General features: G+C 40.5%; 1 protein-coding gene across 2 annotated transcripts in view; it reads right to left on the reverse strand.

The window, feature by feature from the left end:
* FANCD2 (FA complementation group D2) overlaps positions 1 to 15,913 on the reverse strand; it is a 60,668-nt gene that overhangs the window by 11,516 nt on the left and 33,239 nt on the right. For both annotated transcript variants that reach the window (XM_061617759.1, XM_061617760.1), the window contains exons 22-35: positions 14,723 to 14,796; positions 14,481 to 14,627; positions 13,365 to 13,465; positions 12,798 to 12,913; positions 11,871 to 11,979; positions 10,309 to 10,410; positions 8,119 to 8,231; positions 7,231 to 7,377; positions 5,378 to 5,494; positions 4,297 to 4,425; positions 4,033 to 4,151; positions 3,546 to 3,656; positions 3,010 to 3,137; positions 224 to 323 (exon numbers count right to left, since the gene is read on the reverse strand). In XM_061617759.1, the coding sequence (XP_061473743.1) occupies positions 224 to 323; positions 3,010 to 3,137; positions 3,546 to 3,656; positions 4,033 to 4,151; positions 4,297 to 4,425; positions 5,378 to 5,494; positions 7,231 to 7,377; positions 8,119 to 8,231; positions 10,309 to 10,410; positions 11,871 to 11,979; positions 12,798 to 12,913; positions 13,365 to 13,465; positions 14,481 to 14,627; positions 14,723 to 14,796 (1,613 nt within the window). The remainder of the gene's footprint in view (positions 1 to 223; positions 324 to 3,009; positions 3,138 to 3,545; positions 3,657 to 4,032; positions 4,152 to 4,296; positions 4,426 to 5,377; positions 5,495 to 7,230; positions 7,378 to 8,118; positions 8,232 to 10,308; positions 10,411 to 11,870; positions 11,980 to 12,797; positions 12,914 to 13,364; positions 13,466 to 14,480; positions 14,628 to 14,722; positions 14,797 to 15,913) is intronic.

Below are 15,913 nucleotides of genomic sequence, written 5' to 3' on the forward strand. Positions count from 1 at the left end.
CTTCTGTGAGCACAAGGGTGTCAATTAGATTCCACCCAAGTATAACAGAATGATGCAGCAACATATAAAAGTTCAAGTTTTTTAAAAATCTCACTGGTTGGCAATGGGCAATTTTCAATGTGCATAATATAAAATGAAATGAATTGAGTTACACAGCAGGCCTTTTGTGAGAATGAAAGAAGAGAGCATTATGCTCATGTAGTATATAGAAAGCCATCCTTACCAGAACAAAGTGTGGAGAGCATCATTAAACTGGGTGCCCTTCTGACGAATTCCACTGGGCTGCACCCAAGACTGGCAGAGAAAACGTTTAGTGATGGAAGCTGTCAAAGAACAAGATAGGAAGAAGACATGGATTTATTTCATTGTGCAGCACATGGAACGGTTCTGTGATTGCTTTCAAAGGCAGCCAGCATGGGGCCTCCCAGATGATGACTCCAACTCCGCATCAGGCAAGCTAGCATGGCCAATAGTATGGAATGATGGGAGTTGTAGCATAGCATCATCCGAAGGACGCCATACTAGCTACCCATAGGCTACACACATAAATAACCATGTGATTTTGCATCAACTTCCATTTCTTCCATTGTGTGACAACTGTGGCCCCAAAGCATCTGCAGTTCTATGCCCACAGCAACCACAAACTCACAATCTTTTAACTATTTTTCAGTGATCCCTGTCAAGTTGTAACCTATAGAGCAACCTTTCCCAACCAGTGTGCCTCCAGATGTTGTTGGACCACAACTCCCAACAGCCTCAGCCAGCATTGCCAATGGTCAGGAAAGATGGGAATTGTGGTCCAACAACATCTCGAGGCACACTGGTTGGGAAAGGCTGCTATAGAGGTTTGCCTATTTTCAGAGAATTTGTAATAGGACATGCAAATTGTTTTCATCCTCCACTGGAATCCTAGGTTCTATCTAGGTTAGTTGAGACATACTAACCATAAATTAAATCTTTTGAAATTTTATTTCTTGAAAGCATAACATGCCTTCTTCAATATGATTGCTGATAGGGACACTGCAGAACTACTAAGAATATCTACAGATTTTGTTGTTGTTATGTGCCTTCAAGTCGGTTATGACTTATGCGACCCTATGAATCAGCGACCTCCAATTGCATCTGTCATGAACCACCCTGTTCAGGTCTGTGGCTTCTTTTATGGAATCAATCCATCTCTTGTTTGGCCTTCCTCTTTTTCTACTCCCTTCCATTTTCCCCAGCATTGTCTTTTCTAGTGAATCATGTCTTCTCATGTGTCCAAAGTATGATAACTTCAGTTTCATTATTTTAGCTTCTAGTGATAGTACTGGTTTAATTTGTTCTAACACCCAATTATTGGTCTTTTTCTCAGTCCATGGTATGCACAAAGCTCTCCTCCAACACCACATTTCAAATGAGTTGATTTTTCTCTTATTTGCTGTTTTCACTGTCCAACCTTCACATCTATACATAGAGATTGGGAATACCATGGTCTGAATGATCCTGACTTTAGCGTTCAGTGATACATCTTTGCATTTGAGGACCTTCTCTAGTTCTCTCATAGCTGTCCTCCCCAGTCCTAGCCTTCTGATTTCTTGACTATTGTCTCCATTTTGGTTAATGACTGTGCGAAGGTATTGATAATCCTTGACAAGTTCAATGTCCTCGCTGTCAACTTTAAAGTTACATAAATCTTTTGTTGTCTTTACTTTAGTCTTTTTGACATTCAGCTATAGGCCTGCTTTTGTGCTTTCCTCTTTAACTTTCATCAGCATTCGTTTCAAATCATTACTGGTTTCTGCTAGTAGTATAGTATCATCTGCATATCTTAAATTATTGATATTTCCCCCTCCAATTTTCACACCACCTTCATCTTGGTGCAATCCCGCTTTCCGTATGATATGTTCTGTGTATAGATTAAACAAATCGGGTGATAAAATACATCCCTGTCTCACACCCTTTCTGATGAGGAACCAATTGGTTTCTCCATATTCTGTTCTTACAGTAGCCTCTTGTCCAGACTATAGGTTGCGCATCAGGACAATTAGATGCTGTTGCACCCCCATTTCTTTTAAAGCATTCCATAGTTTTTCATGATCTACACAATGAAAGGCTTTGTTGTAATCTATAAAACATAGGGTGATTTCCTTGTGAAATTCCTTGGTCTGTTCCATTATTCAATGTATGTTTGCAATATGATCTCTGGTGCCTCTTTCCCTTTCTAAATCAGCTTGGATGTCTGGCATTTCTTGCTTCATATATGGTAAGAACCTTTGTTGTAGAATCTTGAGCATTACTTTACTTGCATGGGATATTAAGGCAATAGTTTGATAATTACTGCATTCCCCGGGATCCCCTTTCTTTGGAATTGGGATGTATATTGAATGCTTCCCGTCTGTGGCCCGTTGTTTAGTTTTCCATATTTCTTGTCAAATTTTTGTCAAAGTTTGGACAGATTCAGTCTCAGTAGCTTGTAGCAACTCTATTGGTACGCCATCTGTTCCTGGTGATTTGTTTCTTCCAAGTATTTTGAGAGCAGCTTTCCCCTCACATTCTAAAATTTCTGGTTCTTCATCATACGGTTCCTCCATGAATGAATCTGTCATCCTGTCATCTCTTTTATAGAGTTCTTCAGTGTTTTGCTTCCATCTTCCTTTTATTTCACCTCGGTAAGTCAGTGTGTTCCCCTATTGATTATTCAACATCCCTACTCTTGGTTTAAATTTCCCTTTAATTTCTTTAAACTTTTGGATAGGGCTCTCGTTTTACCCTTTTTGTTGTCCTACTTCTGTACAATAACTATTGTAATAGTTCTCTTTGTCCCTACGTACTAGTCGCTGTATAGTTGCATTTAGGGTTCTAATTGTGTTTTTCTCCTTTTGCTTTTGTTTTCCTTCTCTCTTTAACCATTTTAAGAGTTACTTCAGTCATCCATTGAGGTCTTTCTCTCTTTTTAACTAGAAGTACAGATAGGATGACAGACTAAATCTATGCAAAACAAATAAAATGAAACTCTGTATACATTACCTATTTCATTGTTTTTCAAGTTGGCCACAGATTTTTCAATAATGACAAGCAGAAGCTGAGTGAGATTCAGTGCACAATAAATGTTGGGAACACTGTGCTGGAAGTTTATTAAGTATTTAAAACTCTGACTGTAGGATACAGGAAAGAAAAAATGGTGTTTAAAATGACATTACTGATAAACTGGCATAAGAAAACACATTAAAACATTCCGTTTCCTCTGCCCAATGATTCGTCTGTTATTGAATCTTTACTTTTTCTTTTAGCTCCTTTTGGAAAAGCACATGGAAGGGAAGGGCTCATGATTATAGTTATCAGGTACTTTGACCAGAGGAAATGTGGCCTATTTAAAGTGTAAAGGCACTAAGGCAGATGTGGGGAACCTTTGGCCTTACAGATGCTGGTGAACTCCCATCATCCCTAGCCATTGGCCATGCTTGCTGAGGCTTATGGGAGTTGTAGATCAGCAACATCTGGAGGGCCAAAAGTTCCCCACACCTGCACTAAGGGATATACCAAGAGGGCCATCTTTATTTTACCTGAGCAGTTCTTCAAGAGGGAGATCTCTCTCCCCTGGCTTGAGTCTGTGTGCAAGGACATGGAGACCTGATTTCAGCAAGCTATGGTTCTCATATTGAGAAAATCCACTCCTGAGAAAAGAAAAGGCATCAGTCAGCTTTTGCAATAACATCTAGTTAGTATGGGAAGTACGATGAGCCTTCTTCAAGCCCTGTATGCTTTTCATGCAATGACTGCGAGCCAAAACGCATCAGAAATTTGGGTCTCATCACTATAGGAGAGAACCATAAGCTCTGGTTGCACAGTTGGGCACTTGAAAGTTTGCTTACTTTCTGTCTCAATCTGACAAGTAACTGTGACAGGGTTATATGACAAAGAGCTTCACAGCACTCTGTTGCTGGGCTAGGTAAGGGTACTTCGTTTGATGCGAGTTCTAGCCAAGAAGAAAAATTAGAGCCCTAGTGTTGCTTTATTAGCACTGTCATATTTGCAATTCCTCAAACTCACCAAGCAAACAGAAGGTGAAAGACTTGCAATAACCGCTGATAACAGGACGACATTAGATGGTGTTCCTGAATGTTGACCCCTGGCCCATCGACCACACCATGGCTCTCTGTAATCAGTGCCTTAATTGAAGAAGAAGCTATTAAAAAGCTGCCCTGTGCTTGCATATTGTGGCCCAGATTCTTTACAAAACACTTCATGATGAAAATAAACGCCTGACCCGATAAAATCCATACTTTAGGTAATATAAACAATTTGCTTTCTAACCTGAAAGTAGTTGTGCATATTTTCCATGTGGTTACACAGCGGCTTCAAGAGTTCAATAGCACATTCAGTCACTTCTTGAGGTGATTTTTGACACAGATGCGAGAATCCAACATTTCTACGTCCTTTTCCCTGTAGAAAATCCAAGGCGTTTTTTTCTCCACAAAATGCTTAATAGGCTCAACATTACTTTTAATATGCAGTCACACTTTAGCATAGATGAAAGTTATTTCAACAGTGGATGTTCAGCAACATGAAACTGTTTACAATATAGAATGGAAAAGTACATGGCTGATGCCACAGTAACGTTGGGCGCATAATTGGGTCACTTTTTGAAGAGCACAGACTTTGGGGGAAAAAGGACTTGGGCTAGCTCCCTTCCTCCTTCTCTTGTTTGCTCCACTTCCCTCCCCAGCTTCCTATTTTGAAGAAGCCATAGTCTATTAATTGAGATTTAATAGCAAACTATGATTTGATCAAACCAGCAAGTGTGCAAGAGTGAATCTGAATGCACAAGGGCCGGATTTACAGGGAGAAGAGAGTACATGAGGCTGAGCTAGGTTATGTAGCACCCACCATGGTTTGGCATTACATATGAACTGACCTATGTTAGACAGAGCTGTATGAATAACAAAGGTGAATGTCAAAAATAGAAGATGATGTAATTACAAGATCCAGATTAATATACTTTGTTGGATCGTTTCTTGACTTTTCCTTGACGTGGAAAAATCACACAGATAATGAATTTCAATGGAACACATGTATTTCACATACGCACTTTCCAGGTGCCACACGTCAGTGGCAATAAATGTGAACTTTACCTTTGTACAGTAGTCGAGTTTCTGCACACATTCACACACGTGCAAGCAAGAAGCGTTATCAGACTTCAAGGACACATTTCAACCTGGCAAAACACTCAAGGAGGTTGCAAGCAGAGCTGGTAATGGCTGTGGCTTGGAAGCATGTGTGGCCTGGGGAGAGTCCCAAGGGCCAGACAGAGAGGCCTGCATTTGGCCCTGGGGCCTGCGGTTCCCCATCCCTGACTTAGAGACCCAATGGCTTCTTGTGCCTCATTTCTACATACCTTGAAAAAGGGGGCTCTCTTTGCAGCAGCTGGTATCAGCCTATGTTCGAGCTTACGACTCAGATCTTCCAAAAGGAACAGGAGCTCTGCTGGCCCAATCTGCACCACCTCACTGGTCTAACATTTTAAAGGAAGAACATTGCAATAAGTCAAATGCTGATACCAACGCCGATATCAAAAATGGAAGTATTCTAGGATTCTGAAGTATTCTAGAAGTATTCTGCTGGCCCACTCTGTACCACCTCACGGGCCTAACATTTTAAAGATTGAACATTTAAAGAACATTTTAAACATTTTAACATTGGCCCCAGGCTATGGTCTGAAGGCACATGAGTCCAGCACTCTGATGAAGCTAAGCAGGGTCAGGTCTGCTCAGTGCCTGGATGGGAGGCCACCTGGAACCATATGTAAGCCGCCTTGGGTTTCTATCATGAAAAGAAAGGCGGGGTATAAATGTAATAACTAAATAAATAAATAGATAAAGGATCTGCCATAGTGGCAGCTAGGCCTTATTGTGCCACACCCTAGCCTTGTTGCGGATTTATGTGAGTTCTTTCCTTGGTGACTCATTCCCAATAATTCAAACAGTCTTAAAAAGAGGCATACCATCTAATTCAGCTCACAAGCCTGAACAAGGCTTATAGGTCAACATCAACCCCCAGAATTGAGACTAAGTTTGAAGCGGAGAACTGGAAATGCAGAAATGCCTGCTACACACTTGAGAAACATGGACCTTCCAGCAAGATGCATTTAACAGTGAAGAGATCACTGCAAGGCAGGCACATAGGTGGGGCCTCACCCCTCTACAGAGGGTGCTGATTCTGGGTTGTATCCAATGCTGCTGTTCTGTTTACTCAGTAGACTTCTGCTTGCACAATGGAACTTCCCCTTCTCCCCCTGCCAGCCCCCCCATGCACCCTCAAAATTTGCTCCTGAGTATTCAGGGACTTTCCAGAACAGATTTTGGGGGTACAGGGGGGAGTAGAGGAAGGATAAGTCCCGCTGTGTGAGTGGGACTCCACTTGTGCAGTGCTGGATACAACACTAAATGTGCAATCCTTAACTGAGCTGGGACAATTTCCTTCTTTCAGTTCACTTGTAGTCATTTAACTCGAGAAGTGTTGGTTTTCAGTTTGAGAAGCTTATTGTTGGTCTGGCCATTAGTCCTTCGGTTCAAACTTAAAGATGGGGATGTAGTGGGCTGCCACCCTGGCCTACAGTGAGAGTACATGCTATTGGGTGAGCAGAGAGGAGAGAAAACTGTTGGCAAAGCAACAATGAAGGGGACCTAGAAGAATTGGGAAGGATGTTTCCTCTAAAGTCCCAGGTCAGATCCAAGAACGAACAACAGGGAAACAGAAGCAGTCACCAGGATGATTTCTCCTGACCTTTGCAATAACAGCGATGACCACGGTGGTAATACTGGATTGTATGACCTTTACCCAGTAACTTTGCCTAAGATGCCAGGTCCATGCAGACAAATGGAAGTCCTTTAGCAACAGCACTGGCCACTGACTCTCTCTCCCCTTTTAAATCTGAGCTGCTGCAAAGATGACAACCAGCAGACAGTCAATGGGAGAAGGATGTACATATAGCCCTTGCTGGTGTGCACTAACTTACGCAGTTCCTCATGCACCAGGAAACAGCCTCCTGTTTTCCTCTTGTTGCTTAAGTTCCAACTGATAACCTTAGCCTTAATTTTATCTTTCTTGTTGGTATTAAAGACAGGGTAAAATCCTTTATAAAGCTTTAGGCCTCACAAGCTTTATTTATAAGTTTTAGAAAGAACAAGTCTAGGACAATTCTTCACCATTCTCCTCCAACCACTTTTGCAGTTCTTTAAATCTACGTGCCTTTGTGTGCATCTCCGTATCCACAACAGATTTGGTCAGCAGCCCGCTATGAAGAAGGGTAAAAACCTCTAAGTCTAGTTCATGAAAATATGCACTATAACTCTGCAGCAGCACCCAAGGGGTCCCTGGCTCTTTTTCTGGGGAACCCTGAAAAAGAAAACATTAGTTTATAGGAGAACACGGACACATATCTGCACAAGGGACTATAAGAGCAGCTCTGGGCATTAACTAGAGTGCCAGTCAGAGTGCAAAAGTAACTCTGCATTTGGCTAGCACAGGTGGCATATGCAGATAATGCAACCCCCCCCTTTCAACAGTATAGCATCATAGGATTGGAAGGGATCTCAAAGCTCATCTAGTCCAACCCTCTGCTGATGCAGGAAACCAGCTGCTACAGCATCTCCAATAGGTAGTCATCCAGCCTCTCCTTAAAAACATCTATAAAATGACAGAATTGAAAAAGAATCAGAGTTGGAAGCCCTGACAAACAGATACGAAAATGATTGCACATTCAGATGGTGGTGCTTCTTCATTAATGAATGAAGACCCTCTAACAAAATGGACTGCATGAAACAGCAAACGGTTTGATGGAATTTGCAGTTCTATGGGCAACTGGCCTCAGATTTTCACCAAGGGGATGCTTATCTGTACAAGCTGCCAGTGTACCACACATCTAGATGAAAAAACGTGAGAAAAATAACAGTCACAGGAGCACCAATCCAAGACTTGAAAATCCCAGGCATCTAAGAATCTGAAATGCATTTTTCTGGTATTCCCCAACCACTTTAGCCACTGATTAGATGCCATTAGCTTGCTTGCACCAATGCAGTTTGTTTCACATGCTCCTGACATCAGATTTTTCATAAAAGAACATAGGCTATACAGAACCTTCTCTGGCTGGCTGGTTTCAGCTTCAGGCTGATTTGCTTCCATGTTCTCATCCAGCTGTGAGGTGTCCACAGAGCTGTTTTTGCTATTACCAGATTTCTTGGGGTTTTGCCCTGAAAAACAAGGAAGTGTTTCAGAAACAGTAGGGCAGCTTTATGGTTGGTTACAGTAGACTGTGAAACTTTGGAAGGGAGACACATTCTTCTGTCTTGGAAGTTTTTGTAAAATACAAACCCTATATTGGATTCATACTGAGGCATTAAATCCATTCTATGGCATAACATGACAGGAAGTTAGTACCGTTTGCTTTAACACGACAAAAAGAGATCAGCTGTAAGGGGGAAATTAAAAGTTAAAAGTAGAAAATGCTTTTCAAACATAATATCTATTATTCAGTGGATTTTTTAGGGGAGGGAAAGAGCCATAGCTCAGAGGTAGAGCACACAGAAGTGGTTCTAGATTCAACCTCTGAGATTTCCAGTTACAAGGATCTCCAGTAGTAGAGCTGGGAGGACTCCTCTAGGGTCTGAGAAAACGACTGCCAGTCAAAACCAGGCAAGACACACCAATGATCTGACAAAATACGGCAACTTCATATGCTTCTTTATTTATTTAAAAGATTTCTAAACCAGCTTACAAGACATTTTATACAATGTGCAGTACAAAAATAAAAAGCACAAATCAATAATATCAAAATGCCAGTTTCAACAGTCAATGAACAATAACTGCATCAACATTTAAAAAAGAACATACAACCCGGTATGAAAAAAATCAGAACGGCAAAACAACCAGCAGATTAAAGCACCAAACTCTAAAGCAGCAGTAATCCAAATAAAATAATCTTAATATCTGCACCAAAGCGGACAGCTGCACACCCCTTGGGAGGGAATTCCATAAACTATGAACCCCAAGGAAAAGGCCTTTATCTAGTGCATGCCAATCAGACTGCTCTTAATGGCAGGCCAACTCATTGCAATTATGTGCACTTTAGCTCAGTTCCAATGACTTCAAAGCATCTCAACTGGATTCACCATAAATACAAGAGTTTTAAAGTTTTATGAATTGTCTGCACTGGAAGATCTAAATGCAGATCATAGCTTTAAAAACTAAAGGAGGAACAGCCTATTTAGATAGAAAAAAATATAAAAATAAGATGAGTACTCTGAAATAGGGAGCCACATGCATTTGGAAAATGCACCATGGTTCAAGTACTTTCAGATAAGAGCACCGGTATTAGAACAGTTGACAGCAAGCCATATGTTATAGGAACCAACAATTTGAGAAAGTGATTTCAAAGACTGAAAATCATAGACTACGTAGAATATACTAATTGTTACTGAAGTACGACAGCAAGCCTGAGCGTGTGAAAGAATACGTGATTAAATGAGTGAAAGATGTTGGGAGCAATATTCACATGGGAATCTGGGAGAATCTCTTGAATAAAGATCATAAGTTCTTACTGAATATTAATATGTTTTAAGCCAACATTTACATCAGGGATGGGGAACCTGTGGCCCTCCAGATGTTACAACTCCCATCATCTCTGACCATTGGCCATGGCTCATGGGAGTTAATCTGGAGGACTACAGGTTCCCCATCCTTAGAGGGTATCTAAATCCTTCAATGATGAACAGAATAAGTAAGAACTATTCAAAAATATTTGGAGGTACAGGAAGGAAATAGGAGAGCATCATCATATGTGGTGTTTAGTATAGAAATACTGGATAGCTGCCACAAGAATGCTACTAGCTCAGAAACTGAGGTCTCCAGTAGGATTTAATATCAATGAATGGACTGATAAGATTTGGGATTTTGCTTTAATGTTGAAATTGACATGCTTTCTGAGTTCCAAAGAAATGGGACAAAGACAACTTTATTGTAAACTCAATGCCATTTTTTGAATACTGTCAGTAGAACTTTTGCCTCCTTAAGATGAAGTATGGTTTTGAGTTGTTTTAAAAAGTTTTGAATTTGTTGTTTCTTTTCTATGTCTATTTTAAATTCTTTAACCTATTGTCAAAGAATCATGATACATTCAGGAAGCTTGAGATGTTGCGCTACAATAATTTTATTATTTATGGCAGTTTCTGGATTTGTTAGATTTTTATCTTCTTTATGATATCCTTCTATGTAAAAATTAATATATATTTTTGTTAAAGAACAAAATTTTATGAATTGCACATATGTTACCTTTGCTTTTCTTTTTGGTGGCACCAATGGCATTGATAACAGGTACTCTTTCCGAGGTTTCAGAATCAAAATTAGCAAGAGGAGGAACGTAGCCAGGGCTGGCTGAGAAACAAAAGGGGAAGCAATTCAGTTGACAGGCTTCACACATTACAAAGTTCCTACACAAACTGCATTTCCATATGGAAATTCACAATGCAGAGATATACAGGCATAACCCGCTTAACGTTGCTTCACTTAACGTTGCTTCACTTAACGTTGCCTCGCTATAACATACATGCTCCATACCTCGCTTAATGTTTGCGCACTTTGCAATAACGTACATTTTATTGGCATGACGCTGCTGCCATCTAGTGGTGATTGCGTGCAGTACAAGTGAAGACAATTGCTTCACTTAAAGTAGATTTTCACTTAAAGTATACTCTCCGGTCCCATTGTGAACGTTAAAGCGGGGTATGCCTCTAACCATGTGGCAATCCTACATGTGCAGAAAAGTCACAGCCAGCCCCTGGTTGTCAGAACATCTACTTGTAGCACTTTAGATATATGCAAGATTATCCTCTGCCATACCTATTAATTCCTATATGTACTTTCATAGTACTGAACATGGGTAAATGCTACTTCAGAATAGCAGAAGGAGGCCTGGACCAGAAGCATCACAAGCGGATTGTACTATGAATAATTTGGAAGTACAATGTTGCTGCTATGCATATGCAGCTAATTGTCTTTTGTAAGTTGCCTTAGAGGGCTTTGCCTTGAAAGGCAAGACACAAGTACATTTATTTATTAAATTAAATAAATATATTAAATAAATAAAATATATTAAATAAATATTAATTAATTAAATAAATGCACACGTTTTTAAATATGCAAAGCAGCCCTAAGCATACAACACCAGCTAAAGATAGGCAGTTTGAAAAATGATTAAATGGGCAGTACTTTATCGACTCTTTTATTTTTCCATTCAGAGCTTTAATGTCATCATAGAATCCCAAGCTGCTTGGCCCTCCACACATTATGGCAAGACTTTGATTTTATGGTTTGTCATGGGCTGCCGCTGTTTTTGTGCCATCTCAAGCTCTTTATATTATGTTAATTATGTTAAAACATTGGTATACTGGCTATATAAGGCAGACAGCCCAAGAGGTCAAGACCGGTGCTTTATGGCTGGTCAGAAGACATTCACCAGAAACTCATTCCATCAGCTTTGTGACAGAGGTGCTCATGAAAGCAATTTCTTTAAATCACTGGAACTATATGACAAAAGAAGGGTTATATAGCAATGTGGCGCCTGGAATTAAGGATAAAGTCAGATTCATTGTCTGTATTAGCCTTCCCGAACTTGGTGCCCTCCAGATGGTTTGGATTACAGCTTCCATCAGCATGGCCAATTGTTACATAAGTTGCTGTTTTGGATCTGGTCCTATCTACTTTTAGCTTTAGCTGGCCCAGTGCTATCATGTGGCCCTGAGAGGAAAAAGGTTCCTTACCTCTTACCTTAAGAGAAACTTCTATCTTTCTCTTCCACCCTCACCCCAATAACTCTGCATTTTGTGCAAGCTTACCTGCTAAGCATTTTCCCAGTAGGCACTGTAGCTCTGTAATGTTCTGTAACCGAGTCAAAACTCTTCCTTTTATCTCAGGGTCTTCTTGTTGGCAGAAGGCATTCACAACCTTGGGAGGCAAACTGCAATTATAAGACCTAGATAGGGACTTCTCCATTCTTAGCAACCTCTGCCAATCCAGGATGGCTGCTAAGGCTTTTCTCAAAATCTGTTGCATTTCTTCTGATACTTTCAGAGCAGACTGAAGAGACATCTCAGTACACTTTACAATAAGGATTGTACCCTTCGGTCTTTGTCCAATTCCAAATGTGACCCCTGTTAAAAATGAGCTCCTAACCTGTGTGATAAGATGTAAGCCAAATACAGGTAAATGCACCTGCAAATCCCATCCCCCCAGACTAGTAACCCACAACTTTAACAATGCAGATATGCGTTTCTAAAGTGTTGTATAACTACACTGCATGGGACAGTGCTCATCTTGGAACAGACACTTCAAGTATTTTCAAAAGTAACGTGATGAATGAAGAGAAAACAAAAAAAACCCCAAGAAATTAGAAAAAAGTTAAAGAGTAAGAATCTTAGAGGTTCCTTTGTACATTACTTTTTCCAATTATGAATGTTAATATCTGTATTGGAAAAAATGTGTACTTCTGAATGCATGTATGGTAGCACAAATGCATGTATGATATACATGTCCAGATCAGGAAGCTACATCCGAACAGGAAGAATAACCTTTATGTCAGGAAAATGTGCTGCGTTAGTCACTCTAAGACCTCACCTCTTTTTTGGGAAAGCTTCCCTTTATGCTTTGGGGGAAGATGGGTCTTGCCCTATCAGACAGACATCTGGCCTGTTAGCTGGGTTTTGAGGGAGTAGGAAATGGCAGCATTATGGGAAATTAATCACTTCTTGCATAGCCCTGCTCACCTCACGGAACCAGTTAAGAGCATGAAATAGGAGTGAACAGAGAAATTCACGCTCTTGCTTCGATAAGGAGTCTAATTTTCCTCCCACCTCCAGGTTGGTTAGATGTAAAGGACACCCTACAACAGAATATGGTAAAAGACAAGGACTCTTAATTAAGCCAATTCAACACACTTGACACCCTCCACCTCCCAATCCACCTATCTCCTCATCTGTTGAATTTGCATACAGTACCTAGCATCCTATTCTTCCCAAAGCAAGAAAAAAACTAAGTTAAGTGTGCCTGGGAGGTAAATAGCACATCAGTAGTGGTTGCTGGTAACTCAGTCTATTATGGGAGACTGAATGGTATAACTTAACAGCCAACAAATTATGTAATATTCTGCTCACAATCCTGTTCTACCTCAACATTTTACTTATTAATTAAATTAAATTAATTAAATTTATATCCCGCCCTTCCTTCCAGAAGGCGCTCAGGGCGGCAAACATCACAGCTGCAACATCCCAAACCTTCGAACAGATTACAGGGATGGGTTAGATCAGGCAGAGCCAACTGTCCATATCCTGTACCTAACACGGCATCAATATCATCCAAACTCCCATTATTCAGTTCTGCCATACAGAGCCTCAGCAGTCGGAAGAATGGCGGCAAGCATACCAGAGACACTACCCTGGGGAGAAAAAGGAAAGAAGAAACGTATATACGATGAAAGGATGTGAACTAGTGGTGGGGGATTCAGTTACTGGAGAAGGGTCGTAGCTCAATGGTAGAGCATATGCTTTGCCTGCAAAGGTTCTAGTTCCATCTTTAGTATCTCCAGACAGATCTGGGAAAGACCACTGTCTGAGACCCTAGACCACGGGTGGCTAACTTATGGCCTTCTAGATGTTGTTGGACTCCAACTCTCATCAGTCTCAGTCAGCATGGCCAATGGTCAGGGATGAAGGGGGCTGGACTCCAACAACAAATGTAGGGTACCACATTGGCTAAACTTGCCTAAATCTATATAGGGATGATAAAGGACGACAGGCACAGAGTTGTCCCACATCACTTAAAACCTTTTCAAACATGCAGTATTTATATTACAGTAAATCTATGCTTTTTTTCTTCTGGGACTCTTTAATAGACACATTAACTGCATTCCCCACAGGATCTGAAAGGCCACAAGTTAGCCTCCCCTGCTATAGACAATACTGTGTGAGGTAGACCAATAGTCTGATACAGTATAAGGCAGCTGTCTGTGTTCCTATTACGTTCTTCCTACAATGTAAAATTTGGCAAAATTTGAAAAGTATATTTAAATTTGCCTGTGTCTTTCTTGTGGCATAATTTGCCTCCCCTCATGTCACTGAAATCCCATGTTCAAGAGAACAAAGAAAAAAGCTGGGGTAGCTGAGAGGTAGGGATGCACTCAAAAACCCAGGGACTGCAAGCTGTGGCAAGGCACTGGACCCTGTTTTGAGAAGGTATACTATGTGTCTGTTGCTCCTTCCCCAATCCAGTCCATTTGTTTCTAAGCATTTAGCAAAAATGCCTGCATATTGACTAGTTCTGTCTGGAGAAACAAAAGAACATATTTCCATGATTCCATTTCATTTTTTAAGATTTGCCATCTGGAGTCACATTCTGTCATGGCCTAGAAGATTCTCTATTAGTCTCAGTACGAATAGACAAGCATCACTGACCTTTTGTCCTGGCTCTTAGCTGCTATTTCATCCACATTCTTGCTCAAATAGCTCTGGGACAGCAGTGGCAACAAATTAATAGCAATTGTTCCCTCACTTTTGTCATCTTCCAAGCTATACAGGGCCTTCACTGGGAACAGGAAAGCACTGCAGAGGAACCAAATGTCAATTCATGGTCAATGCTACAATAACTGATAGAATTCTTGCTACTAAAAGCATTCAGTAGTGTTTTTTTGAAATACCTGTCCTCTGTAGGGAGAAGAATTGTCACAAAATCTCTTTCAAAGTCCTCCTTCACACTGTCCTCAATCCACTCCTAAACGAGTGGAAAAAAAAAACAGTTCCACAGAGGAAACTTATAGTAAGAAATAAAGTTTAAGAAGTAAGATGGTACAGGCTATGGCATGTACTGTGAGAGAAAAGGAGTCACACAAACTAGCTAAAGAACCCCTCCTCCTTAACTTCACCAGGTGGATATCTTTATTTCTTTCTGTCTGCTTCCACAAAAGAGCTCATTAATCTTCTGAAATTCAATGGGCCTAACCCACAACTCAATACAAGGTTAGATGGAATAAATAACAAAGCTTTGGAGTAATATTTTCCAAAATAAAACATTTTACTGAGAAAATGGTTTTAGAAAAAAGCAAATTTTACAGTCTGAATAGTTACCCTTAAGAGCAAATTAAAAAAAGGAAACAGATATACTCATCCAGCTATACCTATTCTAGACTGGTTTCTTCACCAAGCCAGTTCTTATCCGTTGCATTCCTCAGTTCAGTATCTGCATCCCTTCATGGTCCTTCCCTGGTTCCTTCCTCCTGCTGCTCTCCAACTCCAGTTCTTCATGTTTTAGACCAAACAGTCTTCTGACTACCTTGTTTTCTAGCTTGACTTATATACATTGGGTTATATTTAACACCGCATGCATGGAGTTCTATTTATACAATAGGACTTTCACATCCTCTCCTCACGCACACCCAAAATCTGCCCTGGACAGTTCTCCGACCTCCAGACCCAAATTTTGAGGGTGTGTGGGAAGCTGCAAGGGAGAGGAGGGGGAAGTTCCATTGTGCAAATGGAAATCTCTTGAGCAACTAGAACTGCAGCACTGGATACAACCCATTATTTTCACTCCCCCTCCCAACCTTTTATGACATTAGGCCATCTTGTTAGGTTGGCAAATATTGAAGCAAATTGACAGCGTCCTGGAAAATTGCTATCTGCCATTTATGGTTCGTTGCAGTAAGAGTCATGCAGCTGGGCATTTTAGCAGCATCGGGCCACTGCTGTTTAGTTTATTGCAAAACCTGATCTTAAGAGTTAGATTTAGCTCCAGTATTGCCTACTACTGCAGCTAAAAGTTTATTGTTTTGTTTGATTTATTGTACTTTTATTGTATTTGTCTTTTGTATTAATATCCTGTTCACTACTTT

The sequence above is a fragment of the Rhineura floridana genome, chromosome 3 (assembly GCF_030035675.1).
Source record: "Rhineura floridana isolate rRhiFlo1 chromosome 3, rRhiFlo1.hap2, whole genome shotgun sequence".
Taxonomy (NCBI): domain Eukaryota; kingdom Metazoa; phylum Chordata; class Lepidosauria; order Squamata; family Rhineuridae; genus Rhineura; species Rhineura floridana.